The 19,173-nt window shown below is 21.2% G+C and overlaps 3 protein-coding genes across 3 annotated transcripts; 2 read left to right on the forward strand and 1 right to left on the reverse strand.

Moving 5' to 3' along the window:
- Positions 1-1,196: 1,196 nt before the first annotated feature.
- PVVCY_1304440 (conserved Plasmodium protein, unknown function) lies at positions 1,197-13,442 on the forward strand (the record flags this gene model as incomplete). The annotated part of the gene is made up of 3 exons (XM_008624118.2): positions 1,197-1,201; positions 1,304-12,939; positions 13,102-13,442. The coding sequence occupies 3 exons, from the start codon at positions 1,197-1,199 to the stop codon at positions 13,440-13,442; spliced, it is 11,982 nt and encodes a 3,993-aa protein (XP_008622340.2).
- A 2,195-nt stretch (positions 13,443-15,637) lies between these two features.
- Positions 15,638-17,164, forward strand: PVVCY_1304450 (conserved Plasmodium protein, unknown function; the record flags this gene model as incomplete). Its single annotated transcript, XM_008624119.2, has 1 exon — positions 15,638-17,164. One exon carries the CDS (start codon positions 15,638-15,640, stop codon positions 17,162-17,164), a length of 1,527 nt encoding a protein of 508 aa, XP_008622341.2.
- A 682-nt stretch (positions 17,165-17,846) lies between these two features.
- Positions 17,847-19,088, reverse strand: PVVCY_1304460 (Qa-SNARE protein, putative; the record flags this gene model as incomplete). The annotated part of the gene is made up of 1 exon (XM_008624120.1): positions 17,847-19,088. One exon carries the CDS (start codon positions 19,086-19,088, stop codon positions 17,847-17,849), a length of 1,242 nt encoding a protein of 413 aa, XP_008622342.1.
- Between the last annotated feature and the right edge of the window lie 85 nt (positions 19,089-19,173).

Here is a 19,173-nt window from a genome sequence, read left to right on the forward strand (position 1 = left end):
ATTTTGAATGCCAAAACTGGTGCATATACAATAATAAATACAGAGAAATACATTCTTTTGGTATTTACTTCATTGCATACGGCTTTTAATATAGTTCCCCACATTGTTATTAGCACTGTGGTATGCTTAATTTGAATTGTTAATTTTTATGTTGTTATTAATATTTAAAAAATTTTATACGAGAAATTCATGATTTATTCTCGAAATTATAAAAAAATCCCGATCTTTGTAAATAACCATATATTTTTCATATAATATTGTTGCACTTGATGTAAATAAATATACATAACACCAACACATATTATATCGTAGACGTTGGCAAATATGTAATAAATCTTAAAAGTTTAATTATTTTATTTGCCTTACCAAATGGGAAAATATTTATCATAATTTTTCTTATTTTAAAAATTATAAATAAAATAATTACTTTTTACCATGTATAGACCTTTTGATTCAAAATAAGTATAACCCACACAAAAAAAACATAAATATACATATGTGCATACACATTTCCAATATTTCATTCCGCTAAACTCTATCTATAAATTCAAATTTATATATAAAACAAAAATTACGATTTTATGTTTGGTAATATATATTTTTTTAAGAGGCATACCTTAAGAGAATTGCACAAACTATTTACAAAATTCGTGTGATTCTTGTGTAAGAAAGAAAATACATTAACGAATTTTTGTCGCTCTTTCACAATTTATTATGCATATATTTATTTATATATATTTATCCAAATTATCACGCTTTCGTTTTTCTTCTCTATGCCAGAAAAGCATCCGTATAAATAAAGCTTATAAATTAAATATATTTTTTTCATTATATTTCATTTTTCAATTAAAAAATTAATACAATTCTAATCATAAAACTTATATAAAATAATGGAAAAAGAAGGAGAAACAAAAAAAAAATAACACATAACTTTAGGCGTATTACCCTATTTTTTCTCTCCACACATTTTATATAAGCTTTATGAAACAAAGGGTATAGAAGAAATAAAAAATTAAAATTAATTCAGAAAAAATATTTAAGTATATAAAAATATAATAAATGAAATTTATGATATGTCAAAAAAAATAAGAAAAAAAAAAGCAAGCCCAATAAATATCCGAAAATAAGAATAAACACATATTTTGGATAAGTATAAAAGTGGCTTCCATAGAGAAAAAAAAATACCATGCTTAACAATGAGGTACTTCCTACTTAAAAGAAAATAATATACACACAAAAACACACTTATATATATAACACAATTTTAGCTACATTTTAATTTTCTTTTTTTCTTCTTACACAGCGATAATGGTCAGAATGAGACGAATAAAACAGGGTTACATTATAATTCCGAAAATGAACAAAATGAATATATATCAAATGGCTTATTAAACAATTTCAGTAATTATTTAAAGAGAGAAAATGAACCTGAGTATTCTGGTTTATATTTGAAAGATACTAGGTATCAAAATAATGGGAGCAATCCAAAAATACAAAATAAAACATTCATTGATTATGGGTTACACACACATATAATTGAAAACATTGTTGGTATAGATGATAATAATTTACCATATATCAATAATGAATATAAAAGTTATATTAATAGTAAAAACATAATTTTAATAATAGACATATATGTATATAATTTGTTTTTTCATTTTAAATATATTGGTAAAAATATAAATAATTATTATTTATCCTTTAATAAAATTGCATATCCATTTCATTTCAATTTTCATAATAATAATACATGTGAAAATTGTGCTTTAAAAGAGAATAATAATAATGAATGTAAAAAAAAAATACACAAAGATAGTGATACTATAGGACAAACTCCAAATTGTCACCCTCCAAAACAATGTTATCATAATAAAAAAGGCAAAAACAAAAATGAATTTTTACCTAAAATTTTATACATGTGGTGTGAAAGACTAAAATTGGCAATAAGTATTTATAATGATAATAAAATAGAGTATATGAAAAAAAACCATGAGCATTTCGAAAAAAATACTTTTATCTACGATCCGAATAGTAGATATAGTGTAAATGAGTGTATAAAAAAATTAGAAGAAATAACTTTTTATGACAAGAATTATGATGGGTTTAAAAATGTTTATTTCGGGTCTCCTATTTGTAATAGCATCTTAATAAGTAATACTGAGAAAAATATGAAATTAAAAGAAAAGAATAAGCCCAATGTCAATCAAGGAATTTCCAACAAAGTAGAGACAAAATGGGAAAGAAAAAAAAAAGACAAGAAATCAGATCCAATATCACAAGAAAATAATATGTATGATTCAGAATTGTTTAGCAATAATGTAACTGATTTATATTTAATTAATTTAGTAAAATGTAAAATTGAAGAATACTTTAAAAATGTGCAAATAAAAAAATTTTGGAATATAATAAATGTAAGAAATTTAATTGAATTTGATTATAAGCAAATAAATAAAAAAACAAATAATAAAATAGATAGTAATATAAATAGTAGAAAATATAATGAATCTATTTATGAATATATTCAAATTATAAAAAAAACAAAATATAAAAAAGATATAAAAACAAATGAAATGACAAAAAATGGTTACAAGATTAAAAGAAATGTATCACATAATAATATTACCACTAGTAAAATTTCTGAAAAAAAAAAATTGGAAAAAGAATATATCATTAAAGACATGTTTAATAATACAATGAAAGATTATAATGTTAATGAGATTCAAATATATTTAAGTAATTATGATAATATATTTTTCAAAACAATTACATCTTTTTATCTTTTATTAAATTTTTCTGTTGAAATTATGTCTATATTATATGAAAACTTAGATTTATATTCCTACCATATTTTTTATTTATATGAGCAAGTTAATAGATATTTGTATAGTAATAATATGGAAAATATCATATTTGAGATTCATCAAAAAAAGAAAGACGTAGATTCAGATCAAAATTATAGCAAAAAATATGGAGCCACTAATAATTGGCAAAATGATAAAACATACATAAATTGTAACTCATTCAATGTCCATAAGAATAGTGAGAAGTATAATTTCTTAGTCAAGGTTAATAACCATTTTAATAAGCTTTCAGATAAAGATATAAAATTTGATTCAGCTGTTTTTTTTTTATTAAAATTGTTTATAAAAAGTAAATGTAATGAAGAACAAATTCGATGTAGATCCTCTGACAATAATACAAATTACAAGTCTGTCTACAAACGTTTAAAAATTGAAAAATATAAAGAAATATTAAAAGAAATAAAAATATTAATTAACTATTTAATAAATAAAAACATATTAAAGGAAAAACATAATTTAAATTATATAATATATGTATGTAATAAATATGATAAAAAAATAAAAGAGTTAAAACATACTAGCAATGTTAATAATAAATATGTGGATATTTTAAAAAAAAACTTCCTTTTATATTCATTAAATTTTTATGAATTTGAATTTTTTTCAAATAAAAATATAGACAATTATTTAAATACATTAGATCAATCAAAAAGTAGTAGAAAAATTAAATTAAAAATTCCATCAAGAATATATATAACGAAGACACTAAATGAGTATGTTGCATTCCGTAAAAAAACTTTGCATATAAATAAAAAATTATATGGAAATTATTTCTTTAAGCCTCATCCTGTAGGCAGTAATAATATAACACAATCAAGCAGTAAATACAAAGATAGTAATAAACCAAATCAGGTATTTACAAAAATCACCATAAGTAAGATAAAAAGAAAACAGAGAAATGCCTATTTACGAAAGTTGGCTAGCAAAGTATATGCCAACTTTAAAGCAGCACATAGCATGTACACCAGTTTTAAAGAAAGTAGAAATAAAAAATTTGAAAACATATTTGACAAAAAAAAGTGTAGCTACTATCATGATGGAAATAATAATGGTTGTGTAAATGGGAAAGAGATAAACATATTTACTAGATATCATAAAAATGGAATAATAAAAAAACTAAATTTGATAAAACTTAAAAACAAAATTTGTAATATTATAAGACGAAAAAATGTAGTTTATAAAAAAGTTATTAAAAAAATTAAAGAACGAGAAAAAATAAATAAAAAAAGTAAATTAAGAAATTATGAAATATATTATAATAAATTTATAGACATATTTAAAAATTTAAAAAAACAAGATATAATAATTAGAAATAATTTATATAATATGATATATAATATAAATGAAAGTTTAAATATATATTATACAAATATATGTCATTCTATTCAATCTGATATTTTTAAAAATCAAGACGTTGAACATTTTATGAAAGAAAAGATTGAAATATTAAAGGATGGTATAAATTTATATTCTACAAATGATAATCTTTTTTCATTTTATAAAAACAATTTTAATTATCAACATCAAGCCGGTTTAGATAATGAAGAAAATGCAAATTTGATGAATAGTAATGATATATTCATAGATATGCATGAAAATACTGTGGCAAATAATCCGGAAGTTAAACTAATCAATACTAATAGTTATTCTTCTTTACAATTTTTGAGTACTAGTAAAAATGTAAAAAAAAACGGTTTTAGAGAATCAGAAGAAATTGAACTCCCCTTTTCAAACACATTCAATGATACAAAGTTACAAGGATGTATAAAATGCCATTCTAAATTAGACACAAATTTGTTAAGGAAAAAAAAAAAAGTACTTTACAATCTGTTTAATTTAGAAAGCTATTATAAAGAGAAAAATAAAAAAATAAATTATTTAGCATATGATATAAATATTTTAAAGGAATATTTATATATATATTTAAAAAAATATTTTGATGATATTATTATTTTATTTGAATATTTTTATTTTTTCTTTTCAAACAATACTGTTAATCCTGAACATGGTGATATAAAAGGAAATAATGTTAATAGTTGTAATTCTACCAAAATAAATAATGAAAATAAAAATTTGAAACATAAAGACAATTTTGATAATACAAAATATGATGGTAGAAACACACAAGATATTGGAATTTATAGTGAAGAACATATAAATAGTAAAAGGTCAATTGCAAAAGAAATAAATAATCAAGATAATGAAAAAAATGAAGATTTAATTTATGAATATTTTTTTTTATGTAGTTATGACAATTTTAATAATACTACCGATTTAGATAATGTAAATATAAAAGATCGAAGTAAACATTCAAAACATTATATGAATTATATTCTTACAAAAAAATTAAGATTATTTATAAAAAATGATTTAATACAATTTATTAATAAAAATATAAACTTAATAAATAATAATGTAAATTTTAAAATTATAAGTATCAAACGGTTATATAACAAAGTCTTAAATAGTATAAAGTTGTCTAGTTCGACTAACAATTTATTTATATATCAAATATTATATAGTATGATAATTAAATATGCAAAATATAATCAAAATAAATTAATAAAAAAAAATATAATGAATAAATTATCTACATGGGAATGGAATCGAGATGATAATGGGGATGTAGAAAAAAAAATATCTTTTTTAAAAAAAAAAAAAAAATATTTACAAAAGTTTGGGTTAGATTTAGCTAGCTTATCAGATGATGTCATTATTTTTTTAAAATATATCACAATGTTTGATTCAACAAAATTAGATTATTCAAATATGGACAACATTGATAAAAGTGTGTATTTACAAAAAGAAATACCAACAGAATTTATATCAAACAAAAATAATGTAAAAAAAAAAAGATATAGTAGTTGTCAAAGGGAAAATATAAACAACCCTTTTTATATAGACAATAATGAACAAGTTAAAGAAAATAATATTAACGACTTTTCATTAAAGTCCTTTTTTTTTAGTATAACTAACTGTAGAGATGTGTCATATTTAAAAAATGTTCTCCATAAAATTATTAAAAAAAAAAAAAAATATATAATAACAACATCAGATATAACAGAACCTATAGCATGTAACAAAAACAAATGCAAACATATTAATAAGACAAAACATGAAGAAGAGTATTTTGAACAGCTATCCTATATCTATGAAATAGTTAAACGAAAGTCTTTAAAAAAATATGATAACTTAAAATTATTTATAACAATAGATAAGAAGAAAAAAACTAAGAAAAGGAAATTAGATTATGATGAAAATTTAATACCACCAAATTTTTATACTGATAATACAAGTATAATGATTAAAAAAATTCAAAAAAATATTATAAAATTTATAGATGATAATAAATATGTTTTTCCTTACATATTTAATACATTTGATAGTAGTACAAATTATGGATTAAATAATTATGATATTATTAATTTAAATAATAATTTTATTTTTTTCCATTATATTAATAATAAATCTGAATATTCATATAAAAATTCAATTTTAAATTATATTTATGGGTACCCTATTTTAACTGTCCATACAAAAAATGAGGATCCCCAAAGTGGCTATATTAGCAGCGATGCAAATAGCCATATCATTGACAAAAAAGAAAAGGAACCTAGCCAATCGGAAGTATATCAAGAATGTTGTAGCAAATATGAAATTCGAAATTGTAATGATAATGTAGAACCTAATATATACGACGAAATTGTGTACACATTTGACAAAAAAAATATTAACATAAGTGAAGAAGCCCCTTCCCATTTTCAAACTAACGAGTGTAAGATGAAAAATTTTAGAACATCTTCATGTCCAAATAGAGATTATGAATATTATAATAGACAACATGGAGAACGATTGGAAAAAGCCAGAAGAAAAAATCAGAGAGCAAACCTTATAAACATATTTAATAATGTGAAAGCATTTAATAGTATTCCTCTAAAATATATTCATTTATGTGTTATTTACGATATATTTAAATTTTTAAATTTACATCATATTATTCAAGATATTATTAAAAATTTGTATATTGAAAAGTTAAAGGAAATTCAAGAGAGTTATATATTTTCACAAAATAATAATACCAACTTATCAAATATTTTGATTTGTTTCCTTTTTTATTTTTATTCCTATTTAGATATTTTACTTGGAATTAGAGATGGGAATTTTATCAATTTAACAAAGTTTGAAAATTTCAATATTTTCAACAATTTTAATGAAATAGTATTAAAAAGACGTAAAAAGAAAAAAGAAGGGAATAGTGCTCCTATGAAAGAAACTCATAATAAAAAAAAAAACAAACAAAATGTTAATGAAGATTTTGAAAATATAAAGCAAAACTATATATATTTAGACAATGATTTAACTAACCGAAGTACCTATTTATGGATATTAAAAAGGAAAGAAAAAAATGTTTTATCTTTTCCATATGTTGATGAAATATATTTAAAACTTCGAAATGGTCCAAAGCTTAAAAATAGCTATAAAAACTTTTCTACAAATTTTCAAAATTTTTTAAATTTATATTTAGATTATAATTATTCTTTTTTAAATAGTGCAAAATATAGTGATGAAAATAAGTCGCAATTTTATTTGATTGTCCAAGATGAAGATAACAAAAATTTGGAAAAAATTGATACTACTAATTCGGTTTCAAATTGTAACAGTTTTTGGGACTATCAAAATAAAGCAAACACACTTCTTAGAATCCATGATGAAGAAAATGAAAATTATAAAACAACCATTTCAATGAGTAACATCTTTAAAAATAGAAAAGATACAAATATCTTGTATGATTATTCTAATATTTGTATTAGTACTGTAGAAAGTAATTATGAAAATTATAACAGTTGTTTATTCTTATCAAAAATAAATTTATTTAATTCTATGAAATATTACGAAACCGGTGTTTGTTGTTTACAAAATTATGAACTCATTAAAAAGGATGTAGAAAAAAATGAAGGTCTTACTTATTTTGAAACTGACACATCAAATAGTAGAGATAATATATGTAGTAATAATTTAATGGATAGAATTAAATTTATGCTTGATATATTGCGAATACAATTAAATTACATATTAGACAAAAGAAAAGAATGTATTGTTAATTCATTAACAGGTTATAAAATTAATAAAAATGGATTAGAAGATATAAAGTTTGCATATTATTTAGTTTATTTATTAGATTTTGAAAAGAAACAAAAAAATATATCCGATATATATATATATAAAAATATATATTACTCATTAATAGAAAGCTTATTTACTAAAAATAATAATAATGTCAATGGTATAGATTGTGATAAAATTATTTATATAATATTTAACTTGATAAAAATTACAAGAATAATAAAAATAAAAAATAAACAAATTCGAAAATTGTTTAAGTTACTTCAAAAATATTTACAAAATTTTCCAGATTTTTTTTTTCAAATTTTTAATAAAATATTCCTTTTTATATATAAAGACACCAAATTTGAAAATAAATTATTTTTAAAAAAATATCTAGATGTATATTTTAACGATAAAAGAATTATACTTCATATATTAAATCATATTATGACATCTGCAAGGAGTAAAAGAGCTAAATCAATAGATGGAAATAAAAACAGGACATGTAACAAGGCCCTTACTTATGAACCTCTTGGTGGTAGTTCCTCATTTTATGAAAAAAAAAATGAAAACACACATAATGGGATAAGAAAAGAAGAAATAATAAACCTAAATAATAGTACAGTTGAAAATAAACATGATAAGTATGCCTATAACATTTTTGATCAGAATAATAAGCAGGGTTCCAAAATGAATAATAAAAATAATATGGTGAGTAAATGTACAAATGATTTTCCATTAACAGATATACAAGACAATAATAATCGAAAAAATGATCGAAAAAATGATGGAAAAAATGAAGAAAAAAATGAAGAAAAAAATGAGGAAAAAAATGAGGAAAAAAATAGGAAAAAAAAAAGAAATAGAAAAAAAAAAAACTTTTCACATTTTAATCATGAAATAATTAAAAAAGTATTTTTAAAGTGTAAAAATATTTATTCTAGTGATACTAATAATTCAAGTAATGGAAATATATTTAAAATAAAAAATATAAAAAATCAAAATTATAAGCAATATGAAGAAGAGAAAAAAATATATATATTTGAAAAAACTAAGAAAAAACAAGTACCATTAAGTATGTCAAAAGAAAGATGGGAAGGGCATAGTACTAATCTTGTTCCTTCAAATGATGTACATATAAAACGAGGGGAAAATAAAGATAACTATATTCATGACAAACAAAATAAAACCATATTAAAGAATAAACCATTTGAGGAATACAGTTCTGATGATTTTCTTGATTTTGTAAATAATATATATATCAGACACAATAAAAATGAAAAAATGGACAAACAAATAAACATGCTAAATCATAATAAGTACTACAATTATGGGCTTCTATATTATAACAAGCGACGTAATAAATATGAAAGTAGTGATACATCATCAAATAAGTATACATCGGATAGTTCTTCTGATTATTCTTCAAACAGCTCTAACAATAAAGATAAGTTAGTTTTTGACATGGATGATATAAATATTGAAAATTCTGGTAAACTGCTATCCCGATTAAGTACTGTAGATATAAAAGGAATAAAACAAAATGAAGAAATAAAATATTATGAAACAAATGAATATCCTTTATATGATAATATAAATAAAGATAAAAATAACGAGCCTATAGATGGTCATAACAATTATGATAGTCATAGTAGTAGTGATGAGACAATTTGTAATAATAATAAAAAAAATAATTATTTTTATAATTTTTTAAACTCAAATAATAATGATGATAGTTCTTTTTGTTTTATAAAATATAAATCATATCATGAGTTTAATAATAAGAAAAGAAAAAAAATTAAAAAATATAAAATAAAAGAAAAAAAAGAAAAAAGACATCAAACTGCAGTAATGTATATGCCATTATATATTAGTATAGTTGGTGGGTTAGATTTTTTTTTATATAAATATTATAACTATATTTGTGAAACATATATTAATCCCTATTTTTATATTAATACATATTATTTTGAAAAATATATTAAAAAAAGGTATAAAAATATAAGAAAGGAAGACAATTATTTAGTGTACGATTTTTATTATTACAATTACATTTTTTTAAATAAGTTTAGCACATTTGATAGTTTTAATTCTATAAAGGGAAAAAAAATGGAAATAAATAAGTACATCAAGTTTTTTAATTTCAAACCGAAGGTCAACCAAAACAAAAGTCTCATATGTATGAGAAATGAAGGGTGTAACAATTCTATCCCTACATGGGACAATGTGAAGAATGAAAAAATGAATAACTCCTATTATGGTGAGGGAAACGAATTAGATATCTTGGCTATTTCAGAAAAAAAAAAAAATCCGAGTACTAATAAGATCGTAAATATATATGAATCTGAAGAAGAAAGAAATGCGCAGATTCAAAATGTTTCGATAAATGTTAGTACAGAAAATAGACAAGAAAAGATTAATAAATATGTAAACCCATATAATATAAATAAAAATGATAATATAAAATTTTATCCTAATTTAAATCAAATAAATAATAATCTCGAATTTGATGATGATAATTTTTTTTATACAGAAAATAGTTTAAGTAGTGATGATGAAGAATATAGAGGTCGACGAATAGACATTAATGACATTCATATTTTTAAAAGAAATTTATTTATTATAGAATATTTTGAAAATTATTTTAATTTTTCTTTACTTATACGTATGAAAAATATATTATTAGACATGTTTGAAAATTATAATTTAAATTTACCATATATAAATAAATACATTTTAATAAAGGAGAAAAATAATATAACTAAAGATCCATATTTAGATATTAATAATGTGTTATCAAACTTTTCAAACAATAAATCTAAATATTATAAAGATGTATGTCCCGAATGGAGTTTTGTAAAATTAAACAGGTTGAAATTGGACAAAATTAAAGAAATAAATTATAATAATAATAGTAGTCGTCTAAATATTATTGAAAATCAAAGTGACTCAAATTATAACAATGCACTACAAGAATTTTTTTATGGTACTCCCATACAAATTTCGATGACCATACTAAATCCTGAGTATTGGAAATTTGAGGCTTTAAAAGAGGATCAAGCATTAAAGCATATAATGCCAGAATGTGTACAAAGATATTTAAATATAATTAATAATATATATCAAAAATATAATGTAGATAAATATTTAATTTTTTTATATGATTTATGTTATATAGATTTAAATATTAATGATTATATGTACACATTTAAATTACCCGAGGGTTTATTTTTTTTATTTTTATCAAATACAGAAAATCATGCCATAGATAGGTATAAAGATTCCTTATTTTTTAGCAACACAAAAAAAGACAATGTAAATATAAAATATAATTACGACTACATATTCATATCCTCAAATTATAAACATAAAGAAAATAAGACGCTTCATATAATTATAAATGACAACATAATTTTGTACGATTTTCATATTATTCAAAATCACCAAAGTTTTAGTGCACCCACAAAAAAGAAGCGAGATAAGTTGCAAACGGGGCAAGAATGGGAAACGACCGAAGGAGCTGAAACGATAGAAACAAATTTCATACCAAGCCAAACAAAAGCAATTACAAAATATTGTCAATTAATAAAATTAGAAGGTGGCAAAGATACAGAAAAAAACGAGCATATACTCTTAAACATGTCAGGAAATAATATTTTAAAAGAAACTAAAATAATTGAAATAAAAAATGTAGAGAAAGATAGACCAGATGAATATTCTATAACAGGTGAAGAACAAAATAAAAATGATACATTTGTCAACGAAATAAAAATTGAAAAAATAAATAAATGTTTTAACTCAAAAGATGAGGATATAAAATGTGATAATATTAATAATAGTGTAAGAAATAAAATGCTATTTTTCAAAAATAAAAATACAATAAATAAGCAAATATCAAGAGAAAATATATATTACAATTTAAACTTTTTAAAAGAGTTTCAAGAAAAAGAAATTGAAAAAATTAAAAATATACAAAATATTAATGATATATATATAAAGATGTTTTTTACTGAAGAATATTTAGTTCAAAATACTCAGTTTTCAGAAAAATATATCAAAGAAATGTTAAAAAAATTAATTCAGGATAAATTTTTACAAAAAAATACATTTAAAGTTATGAATAAACAAAATAATAAAACTACACAATTTACTGTTTATTGTATACTTGATTTTGATACAAATGTAGATGAAAATAAAATCAAAAATAAATCAGAACAAAATGAAAAATGTCTAGAAATGGAATCACAATCACAATCGCAAATATGGGACCCCAGCACATTTAATGATCAAGTTCAAACAAAAGACAACAACAATACTTATCCTCATTATATTGGAGAAGGTGATGATAATGGTAATTCAATAATAATAGAAACAAAAAAAACAAACGATAATACATTACCTAGTTTTAGTAGTAACACTTTTAATATGAGAGATAATTGTATAATTGAAAAAAGTAATCTCGTATCTTTATTTGATAATGATGGATATCTTAATAATTTTATGCCATCACAAAGTCGTAAAAATATATATACTGAAAAGTTCAGTAAAAATAAAATCGATATTCATAATATAAATAAAAGTTTTTGTGGTGATAATGAAAAAATAAATGAGGAAATAGATTTAATAAATACTTATAACAAACAAATGATTGAAAATTGTAATAGCATTTTCAACATGTATAGTAACAGAAGTGAGAGTAGTGATTATTTTATAAATAGAAAAATAAAAGAAAGTAAAGAAAAAGAACAAATAAATAGCTTAAATATAAAAATAGGCAAAATTACTAAAAATAATGAAAAAATAAAAAAAAATAAAAAAAATAAAAAAAATATTAACAAATTAAACAATCTTTCTAATGATCAAAATATACTAGTTAATAGTTTAGTTCCGTATATTAGTAGAAGTAGTACCGATAAAGATAAAATAGGCATAGACAATGATCTAATACTAGGCAACACCAACGGAATTAGTAATATCACCACTTTATTGCGCATACATTTTGTTCATTTTGTTCATCTTGTTCATCTTTTTTTTCCCACATTTTACTTTGTCATTTTTTTCCACTTTTTTTTCAACTTTTTTTCACACTTTTTTTTCAACTTTTTTTCCCACTTTTTTTCCAACTTTTTAGACGAGCCCGTGGATTACTTCTTAGACGATGTTGCTACCGATGATGAGGATGAAAAGGAAATAAAAAGGAGGAAGACATTTGATAAGTTGAATTTGGAAGGATCGTATGAATTTTATGAAAATGAAATATTAAGAATAACAAAAGATAGAATGAATAAAATGATGTCTGAACCAGGAAAGAATATATCAACCCCACTCTTTTTGATTGTAAATAATTTAAATAAAACTTTACAAGAAATGAAATTAAAAAGTACATCTCAACCTGAGGTTTTAGCAATTTTAAATATTATGCTCAAAAAAAATAAAATAGCAAGAGTAGGAGGAAATTGGCAACCCGTATAGGATTATGCATGTCCATATATAGTCATAAAAATTGTCTACCCATTTAGCTACTTAACATATTAAATATTTATGTGCTATTGTTGCATTGCATGTATAAACATTTAATGTATTTTTTTTGTGAATATATTTTTTTGTCTTTTGACAAATAAATTATTATATGCATTTTTTTTTGTTTAATTTCTAAACAATATAGCAACCAATAATAATACTTTTTATTTTAAATTATTTTCCAAATTTTTATAAAAAATAATAAAATTTTATAACATATTATGTGATATTTTTATTGGGTCAATTAGCCAAGTTTTTATTTCCCTATAATATATATTTTAAATTTTGTAAGTTATATTAAAAGGATATATAAAAATAAAAACTTGCACACCGTCCTATACCTGCCCCCTTACTAGACTTTTTTTCGAAATTTTGAAATATAAGACTGACTATATTTTTCCCTTATTAATTTGATATAATGTGTGTAAATATATGGTAATGACAAGTATTTGTGTTATTTTACAAATTTATCAGAATTTTTAATATTCATTTTTTTTATGAAAAAATAAAACGCGTAAAATTTAACAATATAAATAAGCACAAGTATTATAAATAAAATAGGTGTTATTTTTTTCACGTAGTAAAATTTTTGATGGAAAATAATATTTTTTTTTTTTATTCTTTATTTTTTTTTCCTTATGCTATGTTTTTTTAACTTTAGCATAATATTTTTTTATAAAATAAAAATTGTATTTCATTAATTCTCGCTCATATTGTTTGTTTCTTTCCCCTTTTCTTTTTAACTAAAATGTAGTGATTTTTAAGCAAATACATGCATATATAAAATATTATATATGTATAATTATACTATAAATAATTATATATATTACTACATATATATATGCAAACTCTCTTGGGTTTTTTTTTCATTAAATTTTTCTTACAAATAAAAAATTTAAGGAAACTACGCCTTCAATTTGCATTTATTAAAATTGAAATGATAATATATATTTATTATAAAACTTGAATTTTTACTTTTCTATTTATGTTTTCTTATTTTCAAGTGTTCACACGATCATTTTAATTTATATTTTTTTTTTAACAACTTCAAGACCTCCGTTGATTTATTTATATTTTTTTTAATTAATTTTAATGTAATTAGTACAAAACCAATAAATTTATAAAACAAAAAAAATGAACATTTTATATATTACAATTTTGTTCTAGTAAATATAAAGAAAAAACAATAAAAAAAATGAAAATCTAATTATTTGAAGTATCTCTTATAGCATTATCAGAGATATATATATAATACTTTATACCTCGCATATATATTACATAATAATATCAAAAGGAAATCAAATATATTTTCTTTTGTATATAAAAATAAACTAAACAAACAAAATAATGTCACAGGTACTTATATGTGCCTCCCTTTGCTTTAAATGTCATTAAATTTTTTTACATGAAAAAAATAAATGATTTATTTTCCTGCCTCCCAAACCATTACATTTTGTTTTTTTTTTTTTCCAATATATGTACCCCTCACTATATTTTCATTTTCTATTTCTTTATTATCAATTTTAATAAAACAAAAGAATATGTAAGCATCCTTGTAATTAGCCAATCATAATTACATAGGAATGTCTGTGTATATACACAAAATTTTTATTTACTTTTGTATATATGTCCATTTTTTTGTATATACCCCATTTTAGATATAATTACACAAGTGCGTCTTTGTGGATTATTATTTGTGATAAACAGATTTGTTATGTATAAAAAGAAATTAAAAACAAATTACTAAAAAGCCCAGGAAGAAAATATTTTCAATTATATATACAATTTTATTTTCTAGAAAGGGAATAATTGTTTGCTAGCGGCACTGAAGCTGTACAAAACATTTATATAAAGCACGTAAACTGGGTGCTCATGTAAATATATACATGGTTGTGGCTATACAAATAAAGTTTTAAAAATTTATACAATCTTTACAATATAATTTGAATAATTTGTATGTATAACACACTGTTATAATTAAAAATGAATAATTATTATAAAAAAATATAAGACACAACAGCATATATTCATAGATTTATTTTATACCTCACGTATGAAGATATGCATAAATAAACTGTGCATGTTTCTTGAATTTTGTTTTTAATATTTTGCATAACTGTACAATGCATAATACAGAAAACAAAAAAATGAATATGAAATTTAAATTAAATTATGGAGATAAAAAAAATGTTATAAATTTAAATTTACGCAAAAATGATGCAAATGAAATAAATACTACACAAAGAGCAAGTGTTATTAGTAATAGTGGAAATAGTATTGTAAGTTTTAGTGGGATCAGGCAAGTTAGTAACAATGCGAGGGGGAGTCAAGTTGGTAGTATTGTTGGTAGCCGAAGTGCAGTGGAAAAAATAAATTTTAAAAATTCATCAAAAAATATAAAAATAAATTTGGCTAGCTCAAGCCTTAATAAAAAAAATATTAACACACAACGCAGTAGTATTATTAGCGAGTCGTATTTTTTAAAAAATGATAATAATTTAAATAAAAATTTAAATGGTGTAAATAATGGGAGTGTTATAAGTATTGGTAATAGTCCAAGTATTGTTAGTAATAGTGTAAATAATGCTGATCGCCTTTCTTTTATTAGTTCGAATATAAATAATTATAAAAGTAAAATAAGTGGCAAAAGTGATATTTATACATTTGATAGATCAAGTATTATTAATGATAACCTAAGTATTAATGATGGGTTAAGTAGTATTTTACATAGTGGGGAAAATATGAATATGAGTGATATATTTTATAATAATAGTGGAAGTATTATTGATGGTCAAAATAATAGTAGTGTTAGTTTACTTTTAAAAAATAGTAAACAATCAATATCAAATAATTTAAAAATTTATTATAAAAATGAATTAATACCATATTCTTTTTTATATCATAAAATATTAACAATATTAAAATCCCATTATAATAATCATATAAGTAATAACCCAACTGTTGCAAATAAGGGTATATCTTTTTTTCATGTAGAAAATATGCTAATTAATTTTGGATTTAAAGGTGTAGATATAAATAATCATTCTTTGTTAAGTTATTTAGCTTCATCAAAACAAATAAAAATTGATTTAAATGAAAAAAGAATATGTTATATGAATCCTTATACAGATATTACAAATATAACATCATTATTAAATAAAATTAATAAACATGGATTTTTATATGGCTACGAAATTAATGATGATTTAATTAATACAAATAAAGAAATATATAAATGGGTAAATACATTATTATATGAAAAAAAAATACGTTGTATACGATCAAATAATAGTCATTTAAGGGGAAAATTAAAATGCAAGAATTTACCAACTTTTTGTGATATATATTCAAAAAGTAAATGTGATAATTGCTTTTATAATTTAAAAGGATATATATTTTTTCCACTTTCATATCAACATATAGAAAATGAAAGATACTCAATTACAAATGATATCAAAAATTTATGGGATAATATTACTCTTCCAAATTTAGATAACATTTTAAAAGAGTATAAATTAAAATCTACAAACAAAATATTTTCAAATGATAATGCTCCAAAGCGAAAAAATAAAGATGATAAATTTACACCAATCATTAAAAAAATGAAACGAATATACAATACACATTTATTCACAGCTGATGAAATTAAAAATGAATTTATTCAAAAAAAATAACCATATAAATGGCACACACAAAAATATGTCTATATAAACCTGAGAAAATTTGCACACTCTCATATGTAAACCTTAAATTGGCGATAACTAACATAGGTTATCACATTATTCTTATAATAAGAATGTACATAAAAATTTTAATGTTTTATTCAGTAAAACATTTTATCCATTTTTTTAATAAAGGTGTGTATTATTACATGCTCATAAAATATTTTTATTTCCAGTAATAAATGTGCACTTAAAAAAATATATAAGATAGTATACATATGGCATTTGCAAATTTTTTCACAATCTTTTTTTTTGTATATATATTTATAAGCATTTAAAAAAATTCATGTTGCTTTTCATAATTTTTTAAACTATTTTAAAAATAAAAAATAATAATATTTTTTCTGTAGAAAAGGGTTTTTTTTTTTCTTCGGTAGAAAGCATGATAGTTATGCATGTTTTTTTTTATTTCCCATTAATGTAGACAAGGAAAATGGGGAATAAAATAATGTTGCAATATCATTAGTAGATATAAGTTAAAAAAGTTAAAACATTAAAAAAAGTTAGCACTGATATGTGCAGGTTTTCGAGGATTATAAAAAAAATATACAAATTACATTTTGTAAAATTTAAATATATTTCCAAATGATGTAAAAGCGTGATAGCATATGATATATGCTAGTAGCTTATCATCTTATCGAAAAAAATCAAATATAAACAAAAAAATAGATGTACATATTAGAACAAAAAATATAAGTGAGTTCATACTTTTTTTGTTTTTTATTTTAGTTAAATAAGTATTCCCTTGAGAAACATTTTCTATACTTTCTTCTACTATATGTTCAATCATTTTTAAATTTTCATTTTGTTCATATATTTTATTTACAAATATATTCATTAAATTATTTATTTTAGCTATTTTATTTTTAGTTTCCATTATATATGTATTTTCTTCTTTTTCAAACAAATCTACAAATTTTTTGAATTCTAATTTCTGGTTATTATTTAATTCATAACCCTCATTAAATCGATTTTCTTTTTTCTTTTCTCTTTCTTCTTCCTCTAAAATGAGCGGGTCATATACTACCTGTTTCTTTTTTCTGTTCCGTAAATTTTTATTCACATTATTATTATCAATATTTTTAATTAAATTTGTCTTCACATTTTGCTTGATAAGGGTATTGGTAGTCTCTTTATTATATGAGGCACTTTTTTCAGGCTTTGAAAATTCATTGTTACGATCATAATAATTTACATTCTTTTTTATATTTTGTTCGTTATTTAAATAATTTATATCATTGCTATATTTTTTATCATAGTTTAAATTTTCCGGCTCTTTATACCCCATGCCTTGAGAAGTGTTTATATTCAGGGAACTAGCTTTAAAGGTATCATAAAAATCATTATTTCCATTTTGTTTTAATTGTGTATCAGGGGTATAGGAAGCATATATATAATTATTTAATGTGTTTAAATAATTTAAATTACATTTAATATTGTTGGTATCATAAAAATAAAAATTCGTATATTTATTTAATTTGACATGATAACTACTTAAATTTTGTTCATATTTATTAAGAATGTCAACAAATATACTTAACAGATTTGTTAAGCAGTTCAAAACAGATTTGTGTATATCTGTTTGGGGCTGTAAGTTTTTAATCTCATTTGATATTCTATTTATTGAATATGATAAATTATCTTTATTTTTAATCCGGCTTTTTTTGGTAATATCCTCATATTTACTACTTACAAAGAATAAGCCATATGATTTTAAAGTATTATTATCTATGTACTCGCGATTACTAAATATCTTGGTATATATTTCGCTGCTTTTAATCAAAAAATTGTCTTTACATTTTATATCCCTTCTTGTAAAGTTTATATTATTGTCATGCTTTTTACATAAATATATGAAATCATTATACCGGTCCATGTTAGCTAAAATTCTCCATAATTCACTAAAATCGTAAATCACCAAAACAAAAAAAAAAATGGTAAATATATATATTTTTTTTTAA

The sequence above is a fragment of the Plasmodium vinckei genome (assembly GCF_900681995.1).
Source record: "Plasmodium vinckei vinckei genome assembly, chromosome: PVVCY_13".
NCBI classification, from domain to species: Eukaryota; Apicomplexa; class Aconoidasida; order Haemosporida; family Plasmodiidae; genus Plasmodium; species Plasmodium vinckei.